The sequence below is a fragment of the Ipomoea triloba genome, chromosome 14 (genome assembly GCF_003576645.1).
Source record: "Ipomoea triloba cultivar NCNSP0323 chromosome 14, ASM357664v1".
Taxonomy (NCBI): domain Eukaryota; kingdom Viridiplantae; phylum Streptophyta; class Magnoliopsida; order Solanales; family Convolvulaceae; genus Ipomoea; species Ipomoea triloba.
Window position 1 is genome coordinate 20470151 of NC_044929.1, and position 22724 is coordinate 20492874.

Sequence of the window (22724 nt, forward strand, 5' to 3'; positions counted from 1 at the left end):
CTGGGTTAAAAGGACCCATCTTTAAACATATGCATACATGTTCCTGCACACGGAAGACGTGCTAATAAACATATGCATACATGTGGGAAACTTAGAAAATAGGAAGAAAACCAATAGAGGATACAGATCAATAGGAAGAAAACCAATAGAGGATACAGATCAATGGAAATGTTAATGGTGACGACGATCAAGACCGGGAATGACGACAACCACCATTCTTGGAAAAACCTTAGAGAGATGATCCAATTCTTGAATATCTTGAGTAGTGCACAGGGGGAAGGCAAACTCAAGTTCGATCCTATCATTTTATAGGCATGGCGTAGGGATCGGATCATTTTTTTATTTGCAAGCAATTAGTAATTCTCATTTCCTTTTTCAATTTTCATTTTCTAGTATTAATGATTAATTTCTGTTTTCTTTTTCATTTTCAATCAATTAGGGATCTTTTTTTATTTATAGTCAATTAGTGATTTTCGTTTCCTTTTTCATTTTCTATCAATTAGGTGTCAATTAAGGCACAAATATGCATAGGATTTATATTATTATGCTTATTATTATTATTATTATATGATTGACATTCGTAATATATTAGCATATATATAATATAATATGATTGACATTTGTAATTTTTGTATCTCAGCCAAAATTCGTAATTCGTGTATTTTTTGATAACATATATATAATATAGTATGATTGAAAATATTTGTTACGATTTAATGATACCCGTGCGATGCACGGACTAACAATTTGAAATATTTAGATTATTTTCATATATGAAAAGAAGATATTAGATTTATTCATTTATATAGTTTCGTTATTTAATAATTATGTTGATTTAATATGAAAAAGTTATGAATATAGATATTTGCAATTAAAATATGAATTGATATTTAAGATGGGTAATTAGTTAAAAGAAAACTTTTTAATTAAAATTTCAATACAAATTATTTAAAATTACAAATTATTAAAAACTTCTTGGTAAATTATATTATTAGTTGAAGTACAATTTCTTCTAGAGTTACCGCAAATACAAATTTTGAGACCTTTGGGATGGTTAACTCTAGATGCAACAATATACAATTGAGTATCGACAAAAACCGGTTTACTCAATAACAATTTAACATGAGATCATATTTGCTACTTTGCCCTTGAATTTTATTAATAAACATTGCATATGAAAGCGTTAATTGAAATTGTCTTCCTTGTGATTTGAATGGCAATCTTATATATATTTAAATAATAAAATTAGTGATGAAATTATAATCAATTCTAATATTTGAAAATATACATTTATTTGAAATTATAAGATTTATATATTCGTGCATGTTGAAATTGATTAATTAAAAATTATATTAGGAAAAGTATCAATTACCATAGTAAGATTGATATTATTTTAAGTAAAAAAAAAAATACAATAATCAAATGAAAGAATGTCTATGTTTAATTACCATAGTAAGATTAAAGTGTTAAATACAGATTTGTTTTTTTTTTTTTGAAAATTTAAATACATGTTTGTAATTATGAATAATATGTGTGTGTTTAATTTCATTTAATCATAGACCTAATATGTGTATATTTAATTTTCCTTAATTATGTCCAAATATGTGTATGTTTAATTTCATTTAATTATAGACAGAATATGTGTATATTTAATTTTCTATAATTATGTCCGAATATGTTTTTGTTTAATTTTCTTTAATTATTCTGTAATATGTGTACCATTAATTTCTTAATTGATTAGATAAAATCTATATAACGGAAAGTATAAAAAACAGTTTAATAAAAGTATAATGTGTGAATTAATTTCTTAATTACCATAATTATAATATTTTATTCAAAAGCAACCATTAGCATAATTTTATATGTGTAATAATATGTGAATTGAAATAATTTGCATAATTGTATGGACGTAATAATCTGTGAATTATTTGTAGGATATTACCAAATCAATATATCACTAAATCAATCAAAAACATTTTAAAAATCTAATTTATTCTTAGTTGTTGATTATTATAGTACTTGCATTTATTAAATTTTTATTTAAATTTACCAAATACCTCCTCTTATGCATATCAATTTATATCAATGGATAAAAATAATTAACACAATTAGCTATCATCTATCTATCACTAAATCAATCAACTATTAACTACTTAAGCCTATTTAAAGCATACTTAAGAAATGACAACGGTAAACTCTTGAACAATTCTTGGAAGACCTTGGGATCCTGTGATCCAAAAAATTGTAACCTATCAATGGTGCCAAAGCACAATACCTTTTAATCACTTCACTTTATGAGCTTGAAGCTCACGCCATTGACGCTATAAAGCAAAGCTTAAATTCTCTTCTCATCCACACAATCAGCCCTGCAATTCCCTACTTCAGTGCCATAGACAAAACCCCTTCTCAATCCATGCATGCGAAGGTGCAGAGAGGGGATGGAGGTTTGGTGGGGAATGGAGAAATCGGTGGGCTGTTGAAGAGATTCATGAATTTGGAGAATGCAAAGATAAAGGAGATGAGGAGAAGAGCAAAAGTGCTACAACAAATATATCACACATCTATGGAGAATGGTGGTTCTTCCTACGTAAATATTGATGCTTTTATATAAACAAAAAACAACAAAACTTAAGAGAGATGAAAATTAGTGGTGGCTGACTGGGTTTCTCCTTGTATTTATAGCCATAAAGAGAGAGAGGGAGGTCCCTACACAATTTAGCCCCCTAATTAGCCAAATTAATTAAGGGAAGATTAGGTAATTGTGTCACTAAATTTAAGGAAATAAATTTAATTGGAGGAGAATAAATTTTGAGATAGGAATTTTGGAATAATTTTTACAAATTATTATTATTATTATTATTATTATTATAATATATATTTATTTATTTATTTATTTATATAGATAGATATATAGATATAGATAGATATAGATATGGATTTATCTCAATAAAATTATTGTTGACTTAACTAATAAATATTTAAAATTTTTAAATTACAAAAAAAAAAAACATTAATCTCAATTGATGAATACATAAAAAATGTACGTGTTCATTGTTTTATTTGGAGGTTAATTTCATTTTCAATCAATTAGGTTTCCTTTTTCATTTTCTGTCAATTAAGTGCAATTAAGGCAGAAATATGCATGGAAGTTATATTATTATTATTATTATTATTATTATTATTATTAATTAATTAATTATCATATTACTAAAATGCCCCTACGTTTGGGTGGGAAATTTTTAGAGGAGGATATTATTTTTATATATAGTATAGATGTGGAGATGCAAATTGCGTCGAGTTACTCATAGCTAACCTAGTTCAATCCATTATAGACCTACTCAACATGTCCCATATTGCGATAAGATCATGCCAAGACAAACATCGCCGTACATGAGGTCGGGTCATAGTTCTGGTTGTGCTAACTTAGGTCAATCGCACCCTAGTTACTTTCTAGGTTATTTAGTTTTAAAAATTACCCACAGTAATTTACTTAGACCATTATACATAAATTTAATGTACTTCATTAAATTTTAATTTTACATTTTATAAAATATAAAATTATTTAATAATTTGAGAGAATATTTTTAAAAATACTTATAAAATTATTTTTTAGAAAATTTCAAATAAAAGCATATAAACATATAATATTGATTGAGATATTTATATGTGTGGGTGGAAGAAAGATATTTAGAAGATCAAAAATATCTAAGCTGAGGCGTCCACGGTGGCGATCTTATTTGGAATCAGATTTGCACTTTTTCACACTTTATCCCTTTTCTACAACTTATTTATTTTCACCGTCGGCCCCTCATTTTTCCAAGAATCTCCGAAATATCTTCTCGATTTTCCGATCGTTTCTCTTCCGATCCATACCCGGGAAACCAGGAAATCTGATTTTGCCGTTTGATTGAATACACAGAGTATTTGGAATAAAAAGTGAAAATTTTGATCAGTGAATAAGCTTCAGTTGCCATGGGGGAGGAAGTGAAAATTGGTGACTATGGCGGCGCCGGAGAGGAGGATAGGGTGATGGAGTGGGAGGAAGGTCTTCCGAGCATAGATGATCTGACTCCGTTGTCGCAGGCGCTGATCCCGCCGGAATTGGCAACGGCGTTTCGGATTTCTCCGGAACCGACTAGGACTATGCTTGACGTTAATCGTGCATCGCACTCGACGTTTTCTTCGCTGCGGGGAGGGCAATCGCAGACGCTTTCGTCTTCAAATAATTTTAATTTTAAGCCGTTTAATGAGGAGAGGAACAGAGAGCAGATGATTGTGGAGGACGATGTGGATCCGACCCGGGAGGGGTCCGATTCCAGGAAGACGCGGAGGATCGAGTCCGGTGGAGGCGCGGAGGAGGCTGACTCGGCGGTTCGGAATGAGAATTGCGGGGACGATCCGTCGGCGAAGACTCTGAAGAGGCCGAGGCTGGTGTGGACGCCGCAGCTGCACAAGCGGTTCGTGGACGTGGTGGCGCATCTAGGGATCAAAAACGCGGTGCCAAAGACGATTATGCAGCTCATGAACGTGGAGGGGCTCACCCGGGAGAACGTCGCTAGTCATTTGCAGAAGTATCGGCTCTATTTGAAGAGGATGCAAGGGTTATCGAACGAGGGACCTTCGTCCTCTGATCATTTGTTCGCTTCCACACCTGTGCCTCAGAGCTTACACGAATCCGGAGGTAGCGGTTATGGCCACGGAAACGGCCACTCTCACGGAAATGGACACAGTCACAACAGTAATGGCCACATGGCTATGCCATACCCGCCGCAAATGATGCCTATGCCAATGATTGGCATGGCTGCTCATGGCCACGGCCACAATGGCCATGTAGGATTAGCAGTGGGGAATCCAAATGGCGGACCATCTAATGGCTTTCACCATCAGTATGGTCTGATGCAGCAGAGGGATTGGTCGGGGAACAGATATGGCGCATATCATCACGTTGCTCCTACTGATAAGTAAATGCTGCAGCTTGGCATAAAAATGGATAGAGGTCAGGTTCTCGGTCCTATGAGCTTTTAATGTCAATGTGTGTGGATACTGCTTGTGAAATTGCCAAACTGGACAGGATATGACTAGGTGAATGGAAACTTGATTTTTGTTTAGAGACTTTAGTGCTTTCCAAGCAATAGAAGAGGTATATGAATATATGCATTGGTGATCCCGTAATTAGTTTGTAATAATTGGTTCTTATCTTCAATAGAATGTTATTGGCTAAAATATAGTGCTAGTTTTCAGTGGTTCCGTTCTTTTTGAATTGATACTTCTTTTTCTCTGATATCTTTTTATGTTCATTATTTTAAAGTAGCTGGATTATTTATCTTTTGTACTATAGAGCTTGTTGATATGCATACCAATTATGTTTTGTGAAATTTTGGATTTGTTTCTCTTTTAATGTAATTTTATTGAATTTTCTATATTTGAAACTTGTGAATTTGAGAATTGTCAAGTATTCTGAATTTCTGATTGTCATCATCACCAAAACAGGTTGTTAAATAAGTGCATTGTGTTGTTATGTAGACTAATCATCTCATCTTTTTTCTGCTTATTTAGTTGAGTTTCTCGTATGAATATGAATTTCATCTTAGGGATCTTTGCAATGTAGAAGGACACTACCCTGTCTTAGTATATCACATGTGCTAGATGACATCTCATTGTCTTGTAGGCGAATGACCTCATTATCTTTTTTACCGCTTATTTAGTTAGTTTGTTGTATAAGTAGTGAAAGCCATTTGAGGGACCTGTAGAACTTGAAAGTAGACTACCTTGTTGAAGTATATTGCAAGTGTGCTAGATGACATTATTCATCTACTCTACAGTCTTCATTAACTACTAAACTGCAAGTAAACATGTTGTGTTGAAAATCTGAAATGTTCCTGATTACTTTGAGTATCTCATTGGGTTTTCTATTTTTTCTCTTTTGTTCTACTTTCAACTCTTATTTAATAAAATAAGCTTCAGCCTTACTGCCAAATGGTGACTCTTGCCACCTGTCAGAGTTTTCGACTTTTTATTTCAGGGAAGGTTACTGCTCATGGAACAATATGTGAACAGTACCCAAACAGTTAACAGTAACTTGAGTATTGTTCATTTTCTGTTTTTATTTTCAACATAGACTCAAATAACTAAAACCAATCACATGTATCTTTGCTAGAGCCTCCAATTTATCCCAACCTTTGGCAGTGTGTTTAATGTTTGGCATTCAATCTTTGCATAAGGTCTTCAAAACTTTCAAATGAGTATGGAAATTGTCACCCATTTTCTCCATGATTTTTCAAGTTTCCTTTCAATGTTTTAAGACTTCCCAAAGAAGTGTTATATTTTTCTTTTCTTCAAGCAGTAGTTGCCTTTGCTGCCTCCGAAGAACAAGTTTTGCATCAAAGAAGTCTTTTCAGGTTTTTTCTTCAATTCTTTTTCATGATTCCACCATTTTATAAAGAAATGGTGGACTCAAGAAGTCTTTTACGATTCATTCATGTGCATATTGCATATGCTTCAACCAGAGGGAAAATGTTAAAAGTAAATATGTATTAAAACTTAAAAACTGTAAAAGACTCATTTTTCTAAGAACCACTTGGCTTTATATAGTTAGACTATTTGGGTATCTCATAGTCTATAATAATAGTATAATATTAAGCTCTTATCATCTTTCCATCAATTCATATAGTTGCCTTTTGTTCTACCCTTGTCTCTTGCTTAATACATATAAGCTTGTGTCTTAACTGTGGCTGGTGACTCTTTGCTACTCATAGAACCTTTTTGAGTTTTGACTTATTTCTCTATTTTCTTAACAATAAGACATTGTTGTGCAATTAGCACAAGTCTCGGCTCTTTAGGCCAAAACCTTTTGTATACACTGCTACGGGTATAAGTGTTTGCTCGTGATTTTTCATAAAATAAAAGGGCAGAAGCAGATTGTGTGGTTCTGATGTGATGCAACTTGTGAAGTTCTGTATGCTACAAAATAATCATCTATTTACATGTGCTGTTTGCCAACAATATTCAAAATTTGTGTTTATTAGCTTCACAAGTATTAGAAACCGAGTAGCAGTAACAGTTGCAGTAGCATGTCAAACTGAAGAATGTAGCTTGATTTGTAGAGTGGAGCTGAGAGCATGTTAGTTGGGGTTGGCGAAGCCAGGAAGCTGAATTTGAGAAACATTTCTTCATTTTGATGAAATCTGAACACTAAGCAGGCCGCCCAGTTTCAGTCTACTCTGCAGATGGGTTCTCAATAAATCTCGTATACCTCATCCTGTTCTTCCAGTGATAAATTGCATGTTTTGTGTTACAACTTTCTTTGGTCCCCTTTACCCATATTATAAATATTATTTTCCTCCTTTTTCTCTGAGTATAGCATTAACATGTTTTTTTTTAGTATTATTGACTCTGTTACAATGTAGTATTTGTCCATACATATTTAGCCATAGTTATGCCGCTTGACCACAAAGTCTTTGGCGACATTATCATGTTTAGATTGATTACAACATAATTCACCGCCCGCAGCTATTTGTTAGTCTCCTGGTTCGCCATAATTATAAAATTTCTCATATTTTTTAATTAAAATTCGCAATTATTAATAAACCTTAATAGGTGGTTAAAATCAGTCTATACATTTTTTAAATAAGTGTTTATTCTCATTCAAAGCTACTTATATATATGTGTGAACCGTGAAGTGAGTAAATAAAATTTGTAATAACTATTATAAGTAAGAGTAAAATTTACTTTTATTGTCTTATTCTTTTAATTTTTCATTAGATCATTTACTTTTATTTTTTGTCACAATTTGTCTTCTATTTAAATTTTTGTATTTAATAAAAAAAGGTTAACATTTTAATTGAATAATGACAAAATTAAAAGTATGTGTCAATGACAAAAAATGAAATTTGCTCATTAAAAGTACATACCCAACATAATTAGTGGCATGATTAATAATGTTAAAACAACAAATTATTAATCATAATAAGTATTATACACTAAAATTTAATAAAAATGATATTAAATCTTATGGAAGCATGGTTCAAAACTACACTAATTATTATGAAAGATAATTGAAGCAACCGATTAAATGAAATGGTATCCTCATACATTGGCTTTCAAAAAGATAGTCATAGGCCGCACTTTGGAGTTTGCTTGTACATGAACAACTCAACTTCTGTATATGTTCCTCAAAACCTTTCGCCAAACCTAAAGAATACCGCGCCAGTGCCAGAGTTATGATCAACGGCATACTCTGCTCGTACTAGACCCAGCTTCACTCCAACGCCATAAGAGGAACCGTGACCCATTCTCCTGTAAACCTCTGTAGGGTTCCCTTTCACATCCTTTGAACTACCGAGATCATTCCCGTGTTCAGCAAATGCATAAACGTGCGTGTTTCTCACAGGTACCCGAAGCTCAGCAGCAACCTGGAGTTGCATCATAACGAGGGCATCAGAGTAATGGAATATCAGCATGGCTATAGACAGTCATCTAAGAAGTGAATACAACAACGTACCTCGAGTATATTTCTGGCTGCACCTATCTCTCCCATGTTGTATCCCCTTACTGAATATGGTCCCCCGAGTGTGAAGGCATCATAGCTAGCAAGGTCTCCAACACAACCCCCGTAGTGTCCATGAAGGACTAATACGGGTGGTGGAGACTTACCAACACCTTCCTCCACTTCCTTCAACTGAATAAATCGGGTCATTGTCAACTGGTGGCGGTTGAAGAAAGGAAACTTGCTTCCAATCCCAAGTCCTTGGTCAAGCTGTAAAAAGATTTAAATAAATTATGCATATGTTTGTATGGCTCTCAAAAAACATTACAGGTCAAAAAGACCATAACATTTTCATCTTTTGCATCCATTTTTTCTACTCCGTATTACAAATCAGGAAGGTTAAAAGACAAATGATCATGCTAGAAATAACCCCACTCAATTAGCATTGAAATGGATGAGTTTTCAAGGGCAAAGTGTAGCTGAAAGCAGACAGTAATTTTAATCAGAAAACTAATTGGCACTTGTGAGACAAAAGGAAAAATAAATATATACGAGGCCAAAACAATGGCTAAATCCCTCATTCTGAACAAGCCAGAGCTAACAGAAAATTCAAATTATGAACTAAAAGTCTAAAACTAGTGATCATATATAAAATAGTGTTCATCACAGAGAATCGGTATTATCACATGATTTTGTAGAAAGTAGTTATAACTTATAAAGACTCTGTTCAAAGGTAAAATGGTAATCCAGGTTAGAGTTAGAATTAAACAAACAATGCAGTCATATATTACCTGGAAGACATTCCTCTCGCCCACTATTGCTCCATTTATGAACTTGGTGTTATCACGAGTGATGTTTGCCTGCAGGAACGCCATCCTGTCAATGCCAGTGTCACTGAGAGTTGTTGGAGGTCCATCTGCACTAATTCCTCCACTTGGCAATACCCTCTGGCCACGAGCAGAAATATGGCTGCTTTCATCACGAGTTGTAATTTCCTCCATCACAAGTCCATAAGTGAACTTGCTTTGACGTGTGAAGTTCTACACCAAAATGATATTTCAGAAAATTGAAAAAGGGGAAAATATATTTTTGACCCAGAAATAAAAATCAACTTGAGGAACATGTGAAATAAGTGTTTTCTGCACCAAAAAAAAAAAAGGCAATAAAGCATCTTCATTTAAGACGTTGATAACCATAAATCTACAATCATAGAGAATTAGCAAGTATTACTAAACAAGAGACCATTCCAAGTACCTCTGTAATGTTGGCTTTAACTCCAGTTCGGTCCACCCATATAGGAGGAACTTCATCCACTCCTGGCCCACCTGTGAAGACTGGACTCAATTTTCTGCTGTTGAAGCAGCTAGTGCGGAAGGTACGATTACGAGGGTTAGTTACACCATCTAAATATGGGTGAACGTACTCAAGCTTAAATGCAAGATCATCCTGCAAGTAATTTTGGGGCAAATCTTGTCAAAATGCAAAATGTTACAAACATTTTCAAAACGAAAAATTAATAAAATTACCTGAGGGTTGAAGAAGTTGCTGGTAGTCACTGTACCAAGCAAGGATCTATTTAAACCTTTAATATTCCGATGCTCAAAGGAAACAGTTCCACCAGGTTGAAATGAAGCCTAAACAACAATACCCATAAAAAGAACATGCATCATATGAAGTAACATTAAATACTCCGTACTAAATTACATCATCCAAATCAGAATTTTAATTTCTATACCAATGTAGGACGACCTCCACGTCCAGGCACAATACTCCACTCTGTACTGACTTCAGCAGACTTCTGTTCTAATTCCTTCAGCTTAATTTCCACAACAATTCCACCCTCATTCTTTTCATCCGGGCGCGGGTTGACTTCAATATTAGAGAAGAGAGCAAGAGAATTAATGTTCCTCAAAGCTTGTTTCCCCACTTCAATGTTGAAAACTTGTCCTTGACGAAGCTGAATATGCAATCAATAATTCAATGTTCAGTAGCCATTTGAAGAACCAATCAAAACTAATTACAAATTCAAACCACTATGAAACCCCTAGATTCTATACTAAATCCGACAATCTAATCAAACAAATTGTCCTATAAAGAATTTTCAGCTGCAAGTCCCCCCTCCCTTCCACAACCTCTTGTTTTCACTACTTGCTAGAAATCCAGCAGGTAAACAACACTGTTTTAAGCAAGCAACTATTATAATTAATAATACTCTACTGTCCATGTAAATAAATCAAATTCAAGTAACAAGTTACTTTACTCATCATTAGTAGAAATTAACAAGGCTACAGAACTAAGTAAAAATAAAGATTAAACTACCTGTTTAGGTATTTCTCTCCTCACTACAGCAAGCCGAGTGTTCCCTTCGCATACATTTCCAAGCTTGTCCAGGAACTGAATAGCGAGCTGAGTGATATCACCCTCCACCACTTCGCAAACCACCTCGTCTGTGTTCAAGTTACCAAAGTTCACAACTTGTGCACAGGCATATCCATTTTCGTGGTACCATTGTTGCACCTTGTCCCTTATTCTCTGAAGCATTCTTGCGCTTACACGCCCTCTCATCATATTCAAAATTTCATTTTGCACACTCACTGGCAGCAGGCACGCCCTGGACTTCTTAATTCTTGTCTGGTATTGGCTCGCCTGTAGACTATAATACTCCTCCATCTCCTTCATTGTCAAGTCCGGATCCGTCTCAATTGGCTTTTCCGGCGGCATCAACCCCACATTGATGCACCGGAAAGATTCGGCGGACCTCCAGGTGCTCTCGTAGAAGGGGAAAGTCACAACAATGGTCCCGTCCGATTTCGTTTTCCCCTCCAAATCAACTTTCTCGAACATTCCACTGGAAGCTAGGGTTTCCAGCTCCTTCTCGAGCTGAGCCTTGGTATAGACCCCACCTGGCCGGAGCGACACCATCTCGAAGAACGAATCCTCACTCCCGAAAGTATAGCCGCGTTTCCGATCATAGAAGATGATATCCGATACTTTATACCTCTTGAATCCACTGAGCTTGGTAAGCTGGACCACAATGTCGGACGGCAAGCCGTGGTTGTCCCACTCTTGCGACTCTTCCTCTCCCGCATTGGCCGAGGGACAGAAAAGCTTAGACCATAAATTACCACCATCACCGCCGCCGCCACTTCCTCCTCCACCTCCGCCGCCGCCTCCTCCTCCTCCTCCGCCGCCAAGATTGAAATGATGCTTAGACAACCCGCTGGGAAGTAAGAAGAGGCCAGAGCCGAGTGCGAAGGAGGCTTTTAAGAGCCTATTAAACCGTTTGGAGGACAAAATGGAAGGATTTGGGTTAGGCGTGGACAACGAGGGTTCAGGGTTTTGAGAGGATAAGGATACAGCTGGTCGGTTGGATTTGACTGAGACCGGTGGAAGGGGAGGGGTAGCGGGCACAGAGGCCGTTGCCGAGGGTTTAACATGTCGGCGATGGGAATGGCTAACGGAGAAAGCGAGACCCGACGCGCCGATCGACGCCATTGCGGTGAGGGAGGGATATGGAAAAAGGTGATTTTACAACGAAAGCTACGGAGGTTTATGAATTATGAATGGGCTTATCTCCTACATTCGGTATATTTTAATAATGAACATGTAGTGGACCGGGAGCCCATTTATAAGGAAGCTAAAGGCAAATTATACCATGGATCTACCACCTTGCATTTGTATATGTAGTGACATATTTTGTACATGCAATTGATAATTTTTGTACCTGTAGCTATTATATTATGTGTCTGTAATTATCAAGTTATTTGTGTTACAAAAATTGATAACGGAAGATATATAATTTTTGTACCAGGATTCACAATGCAATATAAATCCTAGTTCATGGTATAACAATTGGAAACTAAAAATGCTTCTAAACATTTGGAAGTCATTTTTCGATTTTTCAAAAGGACCCTTAGTTTCTTAATTATAACTGTGATCGTATTATTTAGATCAATTAGAGGAACAGGCGAAAACCTTATTGGTATTCTGCAAATGCACTGTTCGAGTCTAAGGGAGGCAACTGTTGTGTTCTACCAATCATATTGTGAGTCGATGTCCATGGCTGCCAAATAACTCCCATCCGCAAGAGGGAGAACTCGAGTATCATACTCCCTCTATTAATATCGCCACTTATTAAAGACCTAGCAGGAGGCACATCCATTCACAATCGAATCATATTGGTCTGGGCTCATGCAGCGTGTTCTGGGGATGATTTCCCTAGCCACTCAGGGGATAGACAGGAGGCGCATAAGACCCAGTAGAGGCAGGTTCCAAGCGGGGAACATGTGTACTTGGTGTGGCGAGCGTCACCCCTTTACTCGTTACCTCCTTACCTTTTTTCCCCTTCCCTCTTAGAGTTATCGATCTTGCTTTTATTGGACAAATAAGTTTGAGAATGTTTGGACATGTATTGATCTAATCTTGAAGGCATATTACCGACAAAATCTAACTGTTAAAGTCAACAAATAAGGTGGGGAAAAGGTTGGGAAGCATGATAGCAACAAAGGGGATGCATGCTAGAGGGAGGACGGAAGAAGAAAGGGTACTAGATAGTTCAAGGGCATTTAGTTGATTCCTCAAGAAACTTAACTTTTCCAACTCCCACAAGGTGGTATATTCGTCGATCTTTAGAGGACCACCCCTCATCAGCACAACCACGTCTATACGCAAAGAATGATTCATATATAGGGGCGAATGACAACGGGCTTAGGATCCTCACCTAACATTGAACAGAGATGGAACACCATGGCAAACAAAGATAAATTTGGGTTTCCACCCATTGTTAAACATAAAAAAAAAAAAAAAAAAAGTCGCCAAAAATATTAAAGCGAGGTCTAGTATATATAATAACAAAACATTTCCTCTCATGTGAATATGACATACAAACCACAAATAATTGGAAAAGACTTAGACTATGTTCTACCCCTCTCTCGTGGCATAAAGAAAGGAAACCAACAATCACTTGATGACCATTTGCGACAAGCTAACCTGCTGCTATCTCATAGTAATTTAAGAAATTGACCAATAAATTATAGAGAGGGAACCGGGACCCAGATAAGAGTAGTTGTAGGTGGACTCTGAGATATGTGTCCCCTGGATGGTTGACAATACTGAATTAGGTTCATGAAGGAGCATAAGAACTTGATGGCTGACAAGACCTTTGGCATCCTTTCAATCTCATGTTTCTAATTGAAGTCCTATGTATTCTATAAAGGACTTATCAAGGGGAGAGTAAGAGTCTATGTGCCTTATCTTTTTCTTATGAGACTTTAGAAATAAAAAATGAGATAAAATATTTGGAAATAAAAGGAAAAAAGGGAAAGAAAATCATTAGCATGATTTTGTCACTCCTTAAGTTGGGAGTAGGGGGGCTGGTAATGATATATTCATGAATTTACAGCTATTATTACTTCGTAAACTGACTCAAGTACTTCGCAACTCAAGAGTAGGGGGGTGATAATTGGGTAGTTGGATAAGTGGTAGACTTGACCCGGAGAAGTTGACATGGAGAGAGATCAACTGTAACAGTTATTATACACTTAAAAGTACAAGCACCGTCTCATTAAAGAAACAATTATGAAAGGACCATGTACTCAATGAGGAGGGTGCATAGTTACTATAAGCTAGTTATTGTAAGCTTCATTATGCTGAATGTAAGAGCCGTTGTACTCATGAGTACAAATACTAGAACCTGTGACAAACATGTGACACTCTTGTAAGCAAACTCAACAATGCAACTATTTTACTTGATTACTTCTTTCCATAATACATTTCGGTAAGTTTTATCATCATTAGACATGATTACACCAACATATTTTATATTTCTACTAGAGCCTTACCAACATTGACTCTGATATAATTTACTAGTATTTTTTATGCGCGATGCGCAAAAAAAGGTGCCCAATATTAGTAATTTATATTAAAATTTTAAATTTATTTAGATTTTAGATGTTTTTTTTTGAATACAGATGTTTAAATTATAGTAAATAATAATAATAATAATAATAATAATAATAATAATTATGTAAAACATGTAAATTAGATATTTATATTTTAAAAAGTAACTAACATATAACTCCAATATAAAATGTGTACATATTATTATTGAAAAATATAAGAAAATATATGGTGGATGCATGTGCACAGTAACAATAGTGAAAAAGATAACGGAAGTTATAATGGTAGGGATATATTTGTCCAAAATATTAATAGAAAAAACGGACATAAATGAATGGTATAACATTTATTCACACTTATTATGGGTGTATTACTAATATTGACTTTTATATAATTTAGTAAATAGATAGATTAGTAAAAATCAGTTGTTATACCGTGGACCATGGTCCACAATGGTTATGACTGATACTGCAGTTATGTTGAACTGATACAGCAGTTATGTTGAACTGATATTGCAATGTGTTGAAAGGGAATTGCAGTTGCGCAGATGGTGGTTGTTTCATCCGTCTGAAACTGCAATTGTGTTGAACTAATACTACAATTGTGTTGAATTGATACTGCAGTTGTGTTGAGCTGATACTGCAGTTGTGTTGAAAGGGGAACTGCAGTTGCGTGGAACGGATACCGTTTTATCCGTTTGTTTTCATTAATCAACACGACGTCGTTTTGATTGCGCGGTTCATAGTAAAATTTGCGAGTAAAAATGTACCTTATGCCATTGATTTATTTTACAATGTGGATCATGACCCATGGGCCATGGTCTAATGGTTGAACGGTAGGTAAGCCGCTCTATGGCAAATTATGCTATGGACCCGAATCCACCTTTCATGTTCATAATTTTAAAACTATGTTCACAATTTTAGAACTCTATATTTACAATTTTAGATCTCAATATACAAAATTACATTACTCAATATTCACAAATTTTGAACTCTATATTCACAATTTTTTATATAGATTCAAAAATTGTGTTATACTGTTGAACATAGAATTATGAAATTGTGAACATAAACTTATAAAATTATGAATATGGAGTTTTAAAATTATGAACATGCACTTATAAAATTATGAACATGGACCCGGATCTACTTTGCAAGATGGACCTAGGTCCATGGCATAACAGCCGCCACTCTACTGCAATATAGAAAGTGTTGTGTATTTGGGCTTCAAGTTGGAGCAGCCCATAAAATGTTAATCTGCGTATGAAAAATAGCCTAAAAAGTTAGCCCAGATGGTTTGGCCCAGAAGCCGTAGAAGCATCTGATGCACTTCCATATCTAGTTCCAACTTATAACTTACAAGCTAGTAGCCGCTCCTTCGTCCGCCCGAGCTCCCAGTCCCACATCCGATTCGGGGAAAATATCAACTACCATCACTCGCCCGCTAAACCATTAGAATCCACACTTGTTTTCACAAACCCTAGGAAATGTCAGGAGGGTTTTTCCGGGTACGAATTACTCGAATTCCATGTTTTCTTTTCAACTTTCTGCGTCCACTGGAAAATAGCTTGTAGATCCGAGCTGTTTAACGCTTTGAAGGTGCTTGAATTTGTTTTGTTTTGTATTGTTTGATGATGTTAGGGCACGTCCGCCGATCAGGATACTCGGTTCTCCAACAAGCAAGCTAAGCTATTGAAATCGCAGAAGTTCGCTCCCGAATTGGAGCATCTGGTTTGTGTTTCTAGCTCTTTGTTCAAATTATTTGTGTAACTACACTATTTGAACTGCAAGTAATCTTAATTTTGACCAGCTTTGTATGGCCAGATTTACAGTTGTTAGTTGGTGTATGAATTATGCTTTTAGGTCCACGTGACGGAAGTTAAGATAGGATGAGATGGGACCATGGTTTCAAACCTGACTGCTTTTGTTTTTACTTGCTTGTTAGTGTGCTTACTGTGTTATAGATTTGGCTGGGTTTTATTGGCATTTGAATTTTTGTTTTGCTGGTTGATCGGTGTGGATAGGTGGATATGAGGAAAGTAAAGATGGATGTGATGAGACCTTGGATAGCCAAGCGAGTTACTGAGCTGGTAGGGATTGAAGATGAAGTGCTTATCAACTTCATTTATAGTCTTCTAGAAGGAAAGGTTGTGCACTAGTGCCACATGGTTTGAACTTATTTCATTGTATTCACTACTATAATTTGATTTGGGATGCACTGCCTTGGTGTGTGCTGCTGTATGCAGGATGTTAATGGGAAAGAGGTTCAAATTCAACTGACTGGATTCATGGAAAGGAATACTGGAAAGTTCATGAAAGAGCTGTGGTCACTACTCCTTAGTGCACAGAACAATGCAAGTGGTGTTCCTCAGCAGTTCCTGGATGCCAAGGAAGAGGAAACAAAGAAGAAAAAGGTCTTTCTCCCATTTTTGTTGTGATGTGGCTTCTTATTTAGCTGTCAGATGCTGTTTTGTCTCATGTGTTCTTGGGTTGTGATTGTAGGCTGAGACTGATCGAATAACAAATGAAATACAGAGGAGAAAAGAGAGAGAATATCAAGAACTTGAGCAAGAAAAAAAGAAGGCGGTTAGTCTTCAATTTTCCATGACAGAGTTCCTTCACCTAGTATTGGGTTTTTGTTTTAACTTTGGTTTGTGTTTCATGTTAATCAGCTTGCTTCTGCAATTATTTGGGTTCATGTCCTTTACCTCAAACTACTGTAGGACGGCGATGTTGACATTTCAAGAGATACGCATGCTGCTTTGGAACCATCTACAAAGCATCACGCTAGGGGTTCCCCGCCTTCAGCTGAAAAGGTGTATGCTGACAAAAATGGTTCAAGAGGAAGAAACAGGTCAGAAAGGGATGAAGTGTATCCTAATAGTTTTCATTGTATTATTATTGGCTTGAGTCTATTTTCTAAAAGTCACTCCTAAGGATGTGTTGACTGGTTATTTTTGTAAGTGACTCAAAAGTCTTCATAAAATTGCGTAGTAAATATACTTTTATGTGCTGCCTCTATAAGACATATCTTTATTAGTTTATTGTGTTTCCAGGTCCTCAAGGTCTCCAAACTCAGCTGATCATTCACCACTACCAAGGTAATAATCTTCGTATTAATTTGAATTTGTCTCCAATTTTTTTCATTTTTATTACAATTCTGCTTGGTGACTAATTTATTTTCTTGGTTCAGGGATAGACGTTCAAGGTCAATTAGCAGGTCATTTTCCAACTCTAGAAGTTACTCAGGGTATGCTTCCCATGCTATAGCAAATATTTATCATATCTTAATTGGTTGTGTTCCATATTTTCCTTTCTTTCTCATCTTGTTGGTGAGTAATTGCATTTCTTTTGTGTGAATTTCCCTTTTTGTAAAAGCACAAGTGCTAATGTCCTGGCTATCTGATGCTTGTTTCTACAGGGAAAGGCGTAGGTCAAGGAGTAGATCTAGTCCTGAACAAAGAGGGCGCTCCATATCTTCTGAAAGGGCACGCCCCTCTCCGGTGAAGCGGTCAATTACACCTCGCCATAAATATTCACCTCGACGATCTGTGTCTGTGTCTCCACCAAGGCGAAGACGTAGATCGGTGTCTCGTTCACGTCGTAGGTCACCTTCCCCTACGCGATACCGCAGGCATTCTCCGTTGCGACGTAGGTCGAGGTCTCCAAAACGACGAAGATCACGATCACCAATCTGGCGTAGGTCAAGGTCACCAATTCGACGTTCACCAATGAGACATCGACTCCGATCACCTTTAAGGCCTCGGTCACCTTTAAGGCGCCGATCTCCATCTCCTGTTCGTCGAAGAACACCATCCCATATACGTCATAGATCACCATCCCCCTTCATGCGACGGTCTCGACATTCTCCTTTGAGTCCACGGCGTGGCTCTCCAACTACTGTTCGGCGCCCCATTTCTGGCCGCAGGGTATCCAGGTCCCCAGTCAGGAGAAGATCTAGGTCACCTATTCAAAGGAGGTCTGCTTCACCTGAATACTCGAATTCTGCATCACCAGTTCATCATAGGGCCCTTTCACCAATTAAGAAGAGAACACCAAAGCGTGAGAGGATGTCACCTGTTCATTCTCCTCCAGAAAGGATGAGGTACATCTAGTATTTATTGCGCAGGCTTAATGGCGGGTGCATTTAGTAACTGGAAAAATGAGTTATCTTTCTAGAGAAATGAATAACTGGAGAAATAGAAAAACTGGAAAAATGGAGAACTTGTTTACTTGCATTTTTCCAAATTGGAAAATAGAGACATTATCCATTTTTCAGAATTTAGAGAATCTATTTAACCAATCCCCCAATTTGGAGAAATGGAAGCACCTTTAATGGATGAACAGCAGGTCTTTATTTGAGCATTGACAGCTTTGTTTCAGCATTCCACCCCTTATTTCATTTCAGTCTGTTTTTTCCCTCATTTCATTTCAGCTCCTTTTCCCCTTTCTTTTTTTTTTTCTTTTCTTTCCTTTCCCTGCATTCTTTTTTCCCCCTTATTTCATTCTAGCCCCCTTTTTCTTTTATTTTTTTTCTTTACTTTCCTTTCTTCTTCGATTCTCCCAGCAATTTTTTTTTTTCACTTCAGCTCCCTTTAATATTTTTTTTCCTTTTCTTTTCTTTTCTTTCCTTTAATTTTCCCTTTCTGTTCCATTTCATTTCAACTCCTCTCTCTGTTGCTCTCTTTCCTTTCTTCTTTGATTTTCCCAGCATTTTTCTCTTTTTTTACTCACCCTTAAAAAAAAAAATTTCAGCTCCTTTTTAAATGCTTTTTCATTTCATTTCAATCCCTTTTTGTTTCCCTCTCTCTCTTTTCTTTCCTTTCTTCTTAACACAACAATTTCAAAAAAAAAAATAATTTCAGCTCCTTTTTAAATGCTTTTTCATTTCATTTCAACCCCTTTTTGTTTCCCTCTCTCTCTTTTCTTTCCTTCTTAACACAACAATTTCAACACCTTAGACTCTCTAAAAGTGCATTTTTTCACAATTAAAACAAATTAATTTAGATAGTTGCAATTTATTTATTAATTATTAACGTTCGTTACCTTTTAAGTATTTAGCATTAGTATATTGAGTTTATGATTATATGATTATATAATTCTTGAAAATTGAGTCTGGAAAATCAAATTGGAAAACTAGAGACATGAAAACTTGGAGAAAGGAAAACTGGAAAATAGAATATTGGAGAAATGGAAAACTCAAAAGATGAAAAACAGAGAAATGGAGAGAACAGGTATAATTTTTGTGATCCTTAGAGAGTTGATAGTATTCGGAGTTCCTCATTCTAATGTGAACGATTTGAAGTGGAACCACAGCTAATTATATAAGAGTGGTTTCTGATGTATTTTGACACTGCTAGGGAACTAAATATATTGCCTCTGCCTGTAGAATCTACTTGGTAAGTTAATTTTGATTGGCATAAAACACTTTTGTAGAAGCCATGGGAAATACTCTCCCAGCCGTTCATCTTCAGAGGATGGTTCACAACCTACAGTGGTTCGTAAGGAATCCAATATTGTGGGACGCAGGCAACCTATTTCTTCTAGGTCACCAAGGAGCGATTTATATGATAGAAAGCCTTCACATCATAAAAGGTCACCTTCACCTCGCCAGTCCCCATCTTTTTCAGAATCTCCACCCCGTAGGTCTCCTCCATCTATTTCAGAATCTCTGGCTCGTCGGTCTCCATCTGTTTCAGACTCTCGACAGCGTAAACCCCCATCCATTTCAGAATCTCCACCAGCTGCCAGGGAAAGAAGTCCCAGTGAAGAGAGGTCTCTTATCCTTTCTGTGCTTTACTGTATATGTTTACTTATTAAAAAGTTCTCTGATTTTGAAGAGTCTGTTTAACCTTTTTATTTATTTATTTATTATTTTATAAATCTAATGTGGTTTATATTTGTACAAGTGTGTGTCAATTTGCAGAAACAAGATAGTATCAAATTTATCACTGAAATGATAATGCAGAGGAATTAATAGTCTAATGCCCTAATATTTGATTGGGTCAGGAACTTATTTTAGAAAGTAAAGTTAAAGTAGTTTTTTTTTTTTTTTTTTTTTTTTTTTTTTTTTTTTTTTTTTTTTTTTTTTTTTTTATTTATGTATTTATTTGTTTTAAATTAAATGCTTAAAATCTTGCTCTGTGATGATATTTGTTTAATCCTTGAAGATAATATTTAACTGAAGATACCCTTTGTTATTAGTAGATTGGATTGGATGTTAATAAATGAATAATACTTGAAATCCACTGCAATAAAAGCCTAAAAGGTGCAGTGTTTCATATCTTTTTGTTGTATGTGTTCTGATGGATGAACCTTGCTTCTATCTATTACTATAGGTCAAGGAGTCCCAATAAGAGAACTTTGAATGAAAGGAGGGGAAAGATAATTCGAACTGGAAGTCCAAGTCCTTTGAGAAAACAAAGAGATCATAAATTGCATCATGATGCATATGAGAGAACCCCAGATGAGAGGGATGTGAATTCTTTAAGGTAGTTACTAAATGCTTGCCTCTCATTTTTAGATGTTCCTTTGTGATTTTTTTTCAAGACTTCATCAATCAAAGTCAAAATGTTTTTTTTATCTGAAATTCAGTAGTGTTCTTTGTGCTTTTCTGAGATGTGCTGGTTCTGGATTTTAGGGGACCTGTTGAGACTAGGAGCCACTCTAATGGGTCTGGGTCAAGGAAGCCAAAAGAAGCCATGAGAGGGTCTGTTGCAATTGCTATTCTCTTACAATTAGGGGTGTCAATGAGCGCTGGCCCGCCCACAACGGGTTGTATTTTTTGCGGGCTGGCCTGTGGGCTAGAATTTTTCAACCCTAGCAAGCGGGCTCAAAGACTCGATGGGCCAACTTCAAAAATAAAAAAATTATTAGTTTTAATTGTTTTTTTAGTTTTCTAACCCGCGTAGCCCGCCAACCCGCACGGGCCAAGCCTGCGAGGCCTGCATTTTCACGGGCCAAATATTTTAGGCTCTAACCTGCTCCACCGCCTGGCGGTTTAGGGTTGGTACGTGGGTTTCAACCCACTTTGACACCCCTACTTACAACATTTCTTTTCACTTCCAAACTCATGATAGAAGTTTCATGTATACCTATATTATTTAATGTCTTTTTAATGTGTTTATTTTTTGTCTACAGTGAAAAAACATCTGGAAGAATGGATCACATCAAAGATTTTGATGATCGACAGAGGTCACCTGTGACTCATAGAGGCTCACATGTAGCTAAGAAGGATAGGGAATCATTGGATCTGGAGAGCCCCAAAGCTGATGAGAGGAACCTCAGTCGTTTAAATGCCATCCAGGGAGAGGATCAGCCTGTTGATGCAAAACATTTACATGAGACATCTAGGAAAGTGGAGGATGTTGAACAAATCATTTATAAGAATTCAGGTTCTGAGGAATGTGATAAGCGAAGATCTAGAGTTAAGGAAAAGAGGAAGCACAAGAGATCTGTCAGACACGAGTCAACTTCTGACGATGATTCTAGTTATGATTCAGGTGTGGATGAGAGGAAGGAGGCTAAGAGGAGGAAGAAAGAAGAGAAGAAATTGAGGAAGGAGGAGAAGCGTCGACGTCGGGATGAGAGACGTCGTAAGAAGGAAGAGAGGCGTGCTGGGAAACAAAAATTGAAGTCAGATAATGCTATATCTTCGCCTTCTGATGCTGAGAAGACTAATGATGGTAATGTTTCGGATGAGGAGCTTGCCAGAAAAGAGTTTCATGGACGTGAGATTGAAGGGACGGATTCAGCGAAGAAGCTTGAAATTGAGTTGCGAGAGAAGGCTCTTGAGTCTCTTAGAGCAAAAAAGGGCATTGGCCACTAATTTGCATGCTGCTCTTGGACAATGGGCTGTTATTGAATCATTATAATCATTTCACTGTTTGTTTTATTTACCAAGACTTTTGCATGGGTGTATTCTGTATGGATGCTTAATCCAGTCTATCTTTACTTCTGACAGCTAAAATGCCTAAATGAAGATTTCCTGAGCTACTGTCTTGAGTGCAACTTTTTGCTGACCTACCTTCTAAATTTGCTGGTAATGATAGTCTCTGCTTTGTTGGGAATGTGCTTGTGGTTGGTGTTCGAACAATGATGTAAATATTTGGCATATTACCTTGATATGGGTTGACTTTGTGGTTTATATAAGGCTTTGACTGATTGAGTTAATTGTCCTTTTGCTGATTAATATTATGAAGGTCATGGAANTTTTTTTTTTTTTTTTTTTTTTTTTTTTTTTTTTTTTTTTTTATTTATGTATTTATTTGTTTTAAATTAAATGCTTAAAATCTTGCTCTGTGATGATATTTGTTTAATCCTTGAAGATAATATTTAACTGA

General features: G+C 36.2%; 3 protein-coding genes across 3 annotated transcripts; 2 read left to right on the forward strand and 1 right to left on the reverse strand.

Annotated features, from left to right (window-relative positions):
* Positions 1 to 3745: 3745 nt before the first annotated feature.
* On the forward strand, positions 3746 to 7386 carry LOC116003712 (transcription factor PCL1-like). Its single transcript, XM_031243624.1, has 2 exons — positions 3746 to 4996; positions 7104 to 7386. Exon 1 carries the CDS (start codon positions 3973 to 3975, stop codon positions 4963 to 4965), a length of 993 nt encoding a protein of 330 aa, XP_031099484.1. The 5' UTR covers positions 3746 to 3972; the 3' UTR covers positions 4966 to 4996; positions 7104 to 7386.
* Positions 7387 to 7888: 502 nt separating this feature from the next.
* On the reverse strand, positions 7889 to 12060 carry LOC116004577 (protein TOC75-3, chloroplastic). The gene is made up of 7 exons (XM_031244687.1): positions 10805 to 12060; positions 10221 to 10442; positions 10012 to 10119; positions 9740 to 9931; positions 9277 to 9525; positions 8501 to 8755; positions 7889 to 8411 (listed from the first exon to the last, which is right to left on the reverse strand). Exons 1-7 carry the CDS (start codon positions 11978 to 11980, stop codon positions 8172 to 8174), a joined length of 2442 nt encoding a protein of 813 aa, XP_031100547.1. The 5' UTR covers positions 11981 to 12060; the 3' UTR covers positions 7889 to 8171.
* A 3691-nt stretch (positions 12061 to 15751) lies between these two features.
* Positions 15752 to 22528, forward strand: LOC116004337 (serine/arginine repetitive matrix protein 1). The gene is made up of 13 exons (XM_031244332.1): positions 15752 to 15890; positions 16024 to 16113; positions 16407 to 16529; positions 16629 to 16796; positions 16885 to 16968; positions 17106 to 17236; positions 17439 to 17483; positions 17576 to 17632; positions 17804 to 18487; positions 19819 to 20157; positions 20721 to 20873; positions 21023 to 21091; positions 21523 to 22528. The coding sequence occupies exons 1-13, from the start codon at positions 15870 to 15872 to the stop codon at positions 22208 to 22210; spliced, it is 2652 nt and encodes an 883-aa protein (XP_031100192.1). The 5' UTR covers positions 15752 to 15869; the 3' UTR covers positions 22211 to 22528.
* The last annotated feature ends 196 nt before the right edge of the window (positions 22529 to 22724 follow it).